Here is an 11,751-nt window from a genome sequence, read left to right as displayed (position 1 = left end):
TACACATATCAATCAATCAATCAATCAATTTTTTTATATAGCGCCAAATCACAACAAACAGTTGCCCCAAGGTGCTTTATAATGTAAGGCAAGGCCATACAATAATTATGTAAAACCCCAACGGTCAAAACGACCCCCCTGTGAGCAAGCACTTTGGCTACAGTGGGAAGGAAAAACTCCCTTTTAACAGGAAGAAACCTCCAGCAGAACCAGGCTCAGGGAGGGGCAGTCTTCTGCTGGGACTGGTTGGGGCTGAGGGAGAGAACCAGGAAAAGACATGCTGTGGAGGGGAGCAGAGATCGATCACTAATGATTAAATGCAGAGTGGTGCATACAGAGCAAAAAGAGAAAGAAACAGTGCATCATGGGAACCCCCAGGCAGTCTACATCTATAGCAGCATAACTAAGGGATGGTTCAGGGTCACCTGATCCAGCCCTAACTATAAGCTTTAGCAAAAGGAAAGTTTTAAGCCTAATCTTAAAAGTAGAGAGGGTGTCTGTCTCCCTGATCTGAATTGGGAGCTGGTTCCACAGGAGAGGAGCCTGAAAGCTGAAGGCTCTGCCTCCTATTCTACTCTTACAAACCCTAGGAACTACAAGTAAGCCTGCAGTCTGACAGCGAAGCGCTCTATTGGGGTGATATGGTACTATGAGGTCCCTAAGATAAGATGGGACCTGATTATTCAAAACCTTATAAGTAAGAAGAAGAATTTTAAATTCTATTCTAGAATTAACAGGAAGCCAATGAAGAGAGGCCAATATGGGTGAGATATGCTCTCTCCTTCTAGTCCCCATCAGTACTCTAGCTGCAGCATTTTGAATTAACTGAAGGCTTTTTAGGGAACTTTTAGGACAACCTGATAATAATGAATTACAATAGTCCAGCCTAGAGGAAATAAATGCATGAATTAGTTTTTCAGCATCACTCTGAGACAAGACCTTTCTGATTTTAGAGATATTGCGTAAATGCAAAAAAGCAGTCCTAAATATTTGTTTAATATGTGCTTTGAATGACATATCCTGATCAAAAATGACTCCAAGATTTCTCAGAGTATTACTAGAGGTCAGGGTAATGCCATCCAGAGTAAGGATCTGGTTAGACACCATGTTTCTAAGATTTGTGGGGCCAAGTACAATAACTTCAGTTTTATCTGAGTTTAAAAGCAGGAAATTAGAGGTCATCCATGTCTTTATGTCTGTAAGACAATCCTGCAGTTTAGCTAATTGGTGTGTGTCCTCTGGCTTCATGGATAGATAAAATTAACTTTAGTCTGTGAAGAAGATTCCCCATTTACATGAACAAATTGTAATCTATTAGACAAATATGATTCAAACCACCGCAGCGCAGTGCCTTTAATACCTATACATACACACACACACACATATATATATATATATGTGTGTGTGTGTATGTATGCAGCTAGAGTACTAACGGGGACTAGAAGGAGAGAACATATCTCACCCATATTGGCCTCTCTTCATTGGCTTCCTGTTAATTCTAGAATAGAATTTAAAATTCGTCTTCTTACTTATAAGGTTTTGAATAATCAGGTCCCATCTTATCTTAGGGACCTCATAGTACCATATCACCCCAATAGAGCGCTTCGCTCTCAGACTGCAGGCTTACTTGTAGTTCCTAGGGTTTGTAAGAGTAGAATGGGAGGCAGAGCCTTCAGCTTTCAGGCTCCTCTCCTGTGGAACCAGCTCCCAATTCAGATCAGGGAGACAGACACCCTCTCTACTTTTAAGATTAGGCTTAAAACTTTCCTTTTTGCTAAAGCTTATAGTTAGGGCTGGATCAGGTGACCCTGAACCATTACTTAGTTATGCTGCTATAGACTTAGACTGCTGGGGGGTTCCCATGATGCACTGAGTGTTTCTTTCTCTTTTTGCTCTGTATGCACCACTCTGCATTTAATCATTAGTGATTGATCTCTGCTCCCCTCCACAGCATGTCTTTTTCCTGGTTCTCTCCCTCAGCCCCAACCAGTCCCAGCAGAAGACTGCTCCTCCCTGAGCCTGGTTCTGTTGGAGGTTTCTTCGTGTTAAAAAGGAGTTTTTCCTTCCCATTGTCGCCAAGTGCTTGCTCACAGGGGGTCGTTTTGACCGTTGGGATTTTTACGTAATTATTGTATGGCCATGCCTTGCAATGTGGGGCGCCTTGGGGCAGCTGTTTGTTGTGGTTTGGCGCTATATAAATAAAATTGATTGATTGATCGATATACATACACACACACACACATATATATATATATATATATTCAGTTATATACACACAACATAAGAGTTTTGTTTTGATTTTAACAGCCTGCATTTATGACTAATGGCCATGCAGGTGCACTAAACTTTCTCTGAGGTGCTGTTTTTACCGTGACTGCATCAAAATTAACAGTTAGCACTTAATAACTAGTCGCCATAACACGACATCACACTTATGTAAAGTCTGGAATTAATCTGTGCCTCAGTTCTTAATGTTAGCAGCTACATTCCATTCGAGTGCACACTGGGACATTTCTAATAGTCACATCACCGCAGTCAGAAACTCACGAGTACTTTGTTTTCGGAAGTCCCCGTAGCTGTTCACTGTGAATGCCGTATACTTTGAAATCGGTCACGGAAGTGCACAAAGTAATCCTGGTGGATCATCAGATGGTCACTAACAGACTAAATCTTAATTGTTATGGTTTCAGTGCGACATGTTCTTTAAGTCAGCTGTGCAGCAGGGCATTTTCATAGTTTTTATTTAAATGTGGGATTCTAGTTTTTATTGTTTGTTTTAGAAAAAAATTGCATTTTCTATAAAAGAAGATTTTTCAGTCAACGTGTCTGTAGCTCATTCAATGTTTAAATTAAAAACTTTGAAAATCTTGAACTGAGATTCGTGTGGAATCGTTCCATCCTCACAGTACTAAGTCTGTGTTTTTATCGGCTTCAACAAAGTAGTAGAAACATTGGAAAAAGTACTCAGCACCACGTGACCGGCGGTGTGAGGTCATAAAGCCGTGACAGACCTTGAGCATGCCGTGCATGTCGGGGTGGTCGTGCAGCGGGATGGAGGCTCCGCCCCGCAGCAGGAACACGCCCATGCTGAAGTTCTCCGTCTCATAGATGTGCATGTAGGACACGGGAGGAGCCCCGAGCTCCGGGCCGGAGCCCCGGGGAACCAGCCTCAGATCCGAGGCCCGGACCCGGCTCACCAGGGCCAGCAGGTTGTCGGTCCTGTCCGCGCCGGACGGACTCTTCGAGCCCCCCCAGGTCACGTGGGCCTGCCGGGCGACCTTCTGGATCAGAGGAGGTTTGTGATGCCGCGGCATGATGGGAAAATAAGCCGCTCCAAAAGACCCACAGGATCGTCGAGCCTCAGCGCAACCCGTCCACGAAGAGCCGCGCCGCCGTCAGCCACGACAAAACCTCACTTTTTATTAAAAATATCGCGCTATTCCACTCACGTCCCGTCAATTTGTCGGCATGTCGCGTGCGCACGCGCACGAAACGCAAAGCAGCATGGGATATGCAGTTTTAGTGCAGCGAGGCACGATTCGAATTCAGACAAACGTAGAGCGTGATGTACAAAATCATCAAAATGCGTACCAAAATACTTTCTGAAAACTTTAGAACCAGTGACATACTGACATTAAAAAACAAAACTTAAAATTGAATCGTCTCATTTTCCCAACGACAGACAGGTCATTGAACTCACCACTCTAAAAAAAAAAAAAAAAAAGCAAAAACGGAGAAAACTCCACAACTGTAAAAGAAAAGTAAAGAAAAAACAGTAAAGCTTCATATCTGCAAAAAAAGAAACAAAAAACCTCTCCAGGAAAAAAAAAACACTCAACATCTGCAGAAAAGAAAAAAACGTCTTCACATTTACAAAAAAGAAAAAACCAACAAAGCAAACAAACTCTCTACATGTGAAAACCTCCCATTAAACTCTTCACATCTGTTGGTTTCTTGTGTTTTGTTTTTTCAGGAAAAAAAAAAATATATATATATGTATATATACGAGGTCTGTCAATAAAGTATAGGTCCTTTTTATTTTTTTCAAAAACTATATGGATTCATTCATATGTTTTTATGTCAGACATGCTTGAACCCTTGTGCGCGTGAGTTTTTCCACGCCTGTCGGTGACGTCATTCGCCTGTGAGCACTCCTTGTGGGAGGAGTCGTCCAGCCCCTCGTCGGAATTCCTTTGTCTGAGAAGTTGCTGAGAGACTGGCGCTTTGTTTGATCAAAATTTTTTCTAAACCTGTGAGACACATCGAAGTGGACACGGTTCGAAAAATTAAGCTGGTTTTCGGTGAAAATTTTAACGGCTGATGAGAGATTTTGAGGTGATACTGTCGCTTTAAGGACTTCCCACGGAGCGAGACGTCACTCAGCGCTCTCAGGCGCCGTCGTCAGCCTGTTTCAAGCTGAAAACCTCCACATTTCAGGCTGTATTGATCCAGGACGTCGTGAGAGAACAGAGAAGTTTCAGAAGAAGTCGGTTTCAGCATTTTATCCGGATGTTCCACTGTTAAAGGAGATTTTTTTAATGAAAGACGTGCGGGCGGATTGCAGCGTCGGCTCGCAGCCACCGCGACGCTCCGCCACTGGAAAAACACCTCTGTTGGAAGCCTTAAGGACAAGTTGGAACATGTCCAGCTGTTAAACACTTTCTCATATACTCACTCCACTGAAAGCCATCAAAAGCCGCCTGGATTTTACAAATGGTTATCAACACGGAGGTGTTTTTCCTGTGCCGCCGCACCGCGCCGGCTGCGTCCCGACGCGCGGACCCGTCCGCACGTCTTTCTTTCCTATACTTTATTGACAGCCCTCGTGTATATATATATATATATACAAGGTCTATTAGATAATAAACCGACCCTTTTATTTTTTTTTTTAACTATATGGGTTTGAATGACGTGCGATTACACCAGTCATGCTTGAACCCTCGTGCGCATGCGTGAGTTTTTTCACGCGTGTCGGTGATGTCATTTCCTTGTGGGCAGGCCTTGAGTGAGATGTGGTCCCGCTCTCTCGGCTGAATTCCTTTGTTTCACACGCTGCTCGAGACGGCGCGCGTTGCTTTATCAAAATTTTTTCTGGACCTGTGAGGAATATCCGAGTGGACACTATTCGAGAAATTAAGCTGGTTTTCGGTGAAAAGTTTAACGGCTGATGAGAGATTATGGGGTGTTTCTGTCGGTGTAAGGACTTCCACGGGGCGGGACGTCGTGCAGTACTTCCAGGCGCTGTCGTCGGCCTGTTTCGACCTGAAAACATCCTAATTTAAGGCTTAATTCACCCAGGACGTCGTGAGAGAACAGAGAAGATTCAGAAGAGGCCGGCATGAGGACTTTATGCTGACATTCCACTGTTTAAGGACATTTTTTAATGAAAGACGTGCGTGCAAATTCGCCGAGTCGTTTCCGTGACGACTCGGCAAATCTGTGTGCGCCACGACAGGAAAAACACTTCCGTGTTGAAAACCATTTGTAAAATTCAGGCGGCTTTTGATGGCTTTCAACAAGTGAGTAACTGAGAAATTGTTTAACAGCTTGGGCATGTTCCAACTTGCCCGTTAAGGTTTCCAACGGAGGTGTTTTTCCTGTCGCGACCCCCCGCAGTCGGATCCGGCCCGACATGCGACTCTGCCTGCACGTTCTTTCATTACAAAATGTCCATTAACAATGGAATGTCCGAATAAACTCCTGATGCCGACTTCTTCTGAAAGTTCTCTGTTCTCTGACGACTTACTGGGTCAACAGAGCCTGAAATGTGGAAGTTTTCAACTTGAAACGGCGAGACGCTGCCGCCTCGAAGCGCAGATCACCGTCAGGCGCCGTGGGGCGTCCTTACGGTGACACTACCAGACCAAAATCTCTCATCAGCCGTTAAAATGTTTACCGAAAACCAGCTGAATTTATCGAATGGTGTACACTCAGTTGTGCGTTGCAGCTTTGAAAAAATTTTGATCAAACAAAGCAGCAGTCTCTGAGCCATTCCTAAACAATGAAAAAACGACGAGAGGGTGGGCGACTCCTCACTCAAAAACTGCCCACAGGCGTAACCGACAGGCGTGAAAAAACTCTCACATGCCCACGAGGGTTCAAACATATCTGATGTAATCACACGTGATTCAAATCCATATGGTTTTGAAAAAAATAATAAGGTTGGAGGTTTTTGAAAAAAATAATAAGGTTGGATACTTTTCTAATAGACCTCGTATATATATATATATTATATATATATATATATATATATATAATATATATATATATATATATATATATAATTATATATATATATATATATATATATATATATATATATATATATAAACTCTTTCTTGGCACCAGGAAAATTTTAATTACGTAAACATGCGCCAAGCTCATGGAAAAAAAAAAGCTTGAGGCTGTAATTATTGCTGCCAAAGGTGCATCAACAAAGTATTGAGCAAGGGTTGTGGGGAAAAATGAATCTGCTCCATTTTGGAATAAGGCTGTAACGTAACAAAATCTGGAAAAGTGAACTGCTGGGAATATACTTTCTGGAAGCACTGTACATACGTATTCACACTCTTGCTCAATACATTGTTGATGCACCTTTGGCAGCAATTACAACATCTAGTCTTCTTGAATTTGATGCCACAAGTTTGGTGCATCTATCTTTAAGCAGTTTTCCTCTTTGCAGCACCTCTCAAGCTCCATCAGGTTGGATGGGGAGTGTCAGTGCACAGACATGTTCAGATCTCTCCAGAGATGTTCAATCGTATTCAGGTCTGTGCTCTGGCTGGGTCAGTCAAGGACATTCACAGAGTTGTCCTGAAGCCACTCCTTTGATATCTTGGCTGTGTGCTTAGGGTCATTGTCCTGCTGAAAGATGAACCGTCACCCCAGTCTGAGGTCAAGAGCGCTCTAGAGCAGGTTTTCATCCAGGATGTCTCTGTACATTGCTGCATTCATCTTTCCCTCAATCCCGACTAGTCTCCCAGTTCCTGCTGCTGAAAAACATCCCCAAAGCATGATGCTGCCACCACCATGCTTCACTGTAGGGATGGTGCCTGGTTTCCTCTAAACATGACACCTGGCATTCACACCAAAGAGTTCAATATTTGTCTCATCAGACCAGAGAATTTTGTTTCTCATGGTCTGAGAGTCCTTCAGGTGCCTTTTGTCAAACTCCAGGTGGACTGCCATGTGCCTTTTTCTAAAGCGTGGCTTCTGTCTGGCCACTCTGTCATACAGGCCTGATTGGTGGATTGCTACAGAGATGGTTGTCCTTCTGGAAGGTTCTCATCTCTCCACATGAATGCTGGAGCTCTGACAGAGTGACCGTCAGGTTCTTGGTCACCTCCCTGACTAAGGCCCTTCTCCCCCAGTCGCTCAGTTTAAACGGGTAGTCAGCTCTAGGAAGAGTGCTGGTGGATCTGAACCTCTTCCATTTATGGATGATGGAGACCACTGTGCTCAGTGGACCTTCAAGCAGCAGAAATGTTTCTGTGCTCTGAAATACACTGTCAACTGTGGGACCTTATATGTAGACAGGTTTGTTTTGTCTTTCCAAATCATGTCCAATCAACTGAATTTACCCCAGGTGGACTAAAATTAAGCTGTAGAAACATCTCAAGGATGATCAGTGGAAACAGGATGGACCTGAACTCAGTTCTGAGCTTCATGGCAAAGACTGTGAATACTTACGTACATGTGATTTCTTAGTGTTTAAACATTTTTAATAAATTTGCAAAAATCTTATAAAGAACATTTTTTTATTGTCATTATGGGGTATTGTGTGTATAATTTTGAGGGAAAAAAACGTATATCAATAGTGTTTTGGGCAGATCCTTCTCTGTCCTCTGCCCTTCTTTTCAGTTCTCCATATGTTTTTCCTCCCTTCGGTCACCCATTAATGTAGCTCTTCATCTTGCTCTTCCTTGTTTCTGTTTTATTTATCCTTCTGTTATGTCCTTTTTCTGTGTTGCTTCTCTTGTCCCTCAGATCAGTTTCTCTTGTGATTCCCCTTCCAGTGCTGAAATAATTTCTGCTGGATACCATCGGCTGGCTTTGCTTTGTCATTCTATAATTCGTTAATGGACTGGAAGATTTCTTGTGTTTAAAGTTCAGGCCCTATTTCATTCTTGGGATGATGGTTCTTAAAGTTCTATCCACCTTATTTTTTCTAGTAAAAAATAACTCAGTATCTTCCATCGATCTCCTTTTTATTTCTTCCTTGATTGTTTCTTTTTGACCATGTTTCTCTTGATGCCGGTCGTACTCACTTATTTCACTTTTCTATAGGCTACATCAGTTCTTTGATCCTGCTCTTTAACAGACTTCCATTTACTTCTTTCTTCCATGGTTTTTTAACATCTCATTAGTAATCTAGGGCTTTTTGGTCCTTGGTTTTGGTTGCTATAACATGTTTCTTCTTTTGCGACTTGTATCTTACTAATTTCAAGATTATTCCATCTTCTTCAATGTTATCACACAGTAGAGAAGCTTGAATCTTTGACTGGACTGGGTGCTTGATGCGAGGACGTTTCGCTTCAAATCGCAGAAGCTTCCTCAGCTAAAATTCTTGCTCTGGAAGTCTGACTTCTGTCTGACTCTTGTAGAGAAGAATAAAACAGAAGCCAACAAAAGCTGGAGTTTTAAACCTAACCAGACCCTCCTACTGAGAGGTAGACTGCTATAGGCTAGTGACTAACAATAGCTCTATTAGCAACTATTGTGCTGTAGTTAGCACACCTAATGGCAGGACAGCTGTCCCTCTAATGATGGGATGGATACATTTCTGATGGCTCCCTTGATGATGTGAATGACTCATTACCATGAACAAAAGACTGAAACTCCTTGACCTGAGTACCCCATTGTAACAGGTAAACAAGTGTGTCTCAGAAACCCTCCCCCGGTTAAGGCTGGGTTTCAAACGTTTCACAAAGAATGCCTCCTTGACCCCTCTCTCAAACCATTTCTTCTCTCTGGCTAATATTTTAACTTCCTTGTCCTCAAACGTGTGGTTAGTGTCTTTAAGGTGGAGGTGAACCGCAGACTGAGGTCCACTGGCGTCCTCAGTCTGCGGTGCTGGTATAGCCTTTTGTGTAAAGGTTGCTTCGTTTCACCTATGTAGTGTTCGTTACAGTTTTCCTGACATCTGATAGAATACACTACTTATCACACAGATTCATCTGTAGTTTACTTTTCAAGATTCCATTCACTCTTTCTCCAAAACCTGTTTCCTCCTTAAGAATGTCAGAGCTCCACTTTCACCCGGTATTCTACTTCTTCTCCTTTCAGTTGGATTTTCATAGTTCTGTCTTGAAATATTTCTGATAATTACCACACTGTTCCTGGTCCTGGGGCCCAGCACTATTCCTACACCCCTTTCTTGTGTATCTCCACCTGAATAAATCATGCGGTTCTTGTCACTTACATACTTCTGTTCCCTTCCATCTTATTTCACCTAGTCCCAAAATGTCAGTTTTTGTCCTCTCTGTTTCTGTCTTGCTGTAATATTTTCCACTAGTGTTCATTATTGTCACTCTCCACGTTCCTACTCACATATTGATTGCTTGTTGTGACTTCACTGGTTTACGACCTGTTCTTGGAGCGCTCGCCTGCACCCCTGCCGGTCGTGACCCTGTTCTCAATATCAACAATTATATAACAGCTGAGTGGATCCTTGTCATTTGATTGGTGCTTTGTATGTCACATGACATGGATTCATTCATCCCATTTGTGTTGCATTGCATTTAGAGTGCAAATTTGGTTCCATACGTTTGGTATCATTGCACTCTACACACATGCACACGCATGCGCGCACGTGCACACACGCATGCCTACATATGTGCATGCGCATACACACATAATCCGCACGCGTATGCATACACAAAACAAATCCACTGTGTGTCTGGAGGCTGTTAGCAAGAATAAAGAATGAAAATCTGGACGGATTTCTGACATGATTTTTTTTTTTTTTCGCTGCACTGAGGATGTACACAGTCATTTTTTTTTTTTTTTTTGGTAGTACACACGCGCAGAAGCGCCGACCCGGTTGCATGTTTGTGCGCATGCGTGCGGGGGACAACGAGCTAAGTGACGCTGCTAATTCTTGTAACACACACACATACACACACACAAAATCCACTCTGCTGTAAGCCGTCTGGATGCATGAAGAGCTGTTTAGATGAAACTACAGAAACATCAGGAACTACACAAAGTCTTTTTTTTATTTATTTATTTTTATGGAAGTCCGAAGTCAGTGCACAGCATCACTGGATTACACGTTACAATTTGGAACACCAAAATGTAAGTCCCTTTTCTGTTGTTTATGAATTAATAAATTATCAAATGACAAGGATCTATTTTAGCCGTTACATAAAACAAATAATGAATGTTTTTACATTTGTTCAATGTTATGAATATTTCATGAGGTGAAAGCTGGAACAAACCATTCAACGAGGCGAAATATTTATACCATTGAACTCATAAACATTCATTATTTGTATACTTTTACACCATTCAGCACACTCTCAGCACCTTGAGGTGTCATCCCATGGAGTTATATGAGGGAAGGTTCCCATTGCTCTCCACATTTCCCAATACCAGAGCCAGAACTCTAAATTTGTGATTCACCTGCAGTTCCTCTGTAGTCACCACTGGCCATGGATCAGTTCTTTCCCAAACTGTAGATACGACACTGCTGGCCAATGTCAGACAAAGGTGACTCCAACCTGCCTTGTTGTGTTCCTTTCCTGTTCTAGAACTAACAACATCACCTGCCAGTTCCTGTCCTGTTGTTAAGTACCCTGGGATCAAACTATCACCCCCACTGAGTACCCAGCCAGGTCTTGGGCGGTGGACAGGGGGAGTTTTGAGAGTACAATATCACTCCATAAGAAAGTAAAAATGACCTATTTAACCATTTCATTATTGTTGCAGTTTCTGGTGATTAGTAATGAGGTAGATAAAAATGATGGGCAGAGGATCTTCAGTTTGTCAAGAAATACAGTTGTATGCAAAAGTTTGGGCACCCCTGATAATTTTCATGATTTTCCTTTATAAATCATTGGTTATCTGGATCAGAAATTTCAGTTAAATATATCATATAGCAGATGACCACAATGATATTTGAGAAGTGAAATGAAGTTTCTAGTATTTACAGAAAGTGTGCAGTAATTATTTAAACACAATTAGGCAGGTGTATAAATTTGGGCACCCTTGTCATTTTATTGATCTGAATACATTTAGCACAAGATCGGCCAGAGAATCGGTGCAGCAGGGGCAGCAGGGTATTGCATTCACCTCTACCGTACTGTTGTGACAAAAAGGGAGCTGAGCCAAAAGGCGACGCTCTCAATCTACTGGTCAGTCTTCGTTCCTATTTTCACCTATGGTCATGAGGGTTGGGTCATGACCGAAAGAACTAGATCGCAGGTACAAGCGGCCCGAAATGGGCTTCCTCAGGAGGGTGGCTGGTGTCTCCCTTACAGATAGGGTGAGAAGTTTGGTCATCCGTGGGGAGCCCGGAGTAGAGTCACTGCTCCTTCTTGTTGAAAGGAGTCAGCTGAGGTGGTTCGGGCATCTGGTAAAGATGCCTCCTGGGCGCCTTCCTAGGGAGGTGTTACAGGCACATCCATCTGGGCTGGGAACGCCTCGGAAACCCGCAGTCAGAGGTGGTCACTGTGGCACGGGAAAGGGAAGTCTGGGGTCCCCTGCTGAAGCTGTTGCCCCCTGTTCCTCTACGGTGCTTATATCATGAAG

The 11,751-nt window shown here is 42.8% G+C and overlaps 1 protein-coding gene across 1 annotated transcript; it reads right to left on the bottom strand.

Moving 5' to 3' along the window:
- Positions 1-2,900: 2,900 nt before the first annotated feature.
- LOC117531549 (2-aminoethanethiol dioxygenase-like) lies at positions 2,901-3,513 on the bottom strand. The gene has a single exon (XM_034194670.1). The coding sequence runs from the start codon at positions 3,312-3,314 to the stop codon at positions 2,901-2,903; it is 414 nt and encodes a 137-aa protein (XP_034050561.1). The 5' UTR covers positions 3,315-3,513.
- Between the last annotated feature and the right edge of the window lie 8,238 nt (positions 3,514-11,751).

Source organism: Thalassophryne amazonica, chromosome 18 (genome assembly GCF_902500255.1).
Source record: "Thalassophryne amazonica chromosome 18, fThaAma1.1, whole genome shotgun sequence".
Lineage (NCBI taxonomy): Eukaryota > Metazoa > Chordata > Actinopteri > Batrachoidiformes > Batrachoididae > Thalassophryne > Thalassophryne amazonica.
Note: the sequence above shows the minus strand (reverse complement) of the source record. Positions and strands in the feature narration are given on the sequence as shown.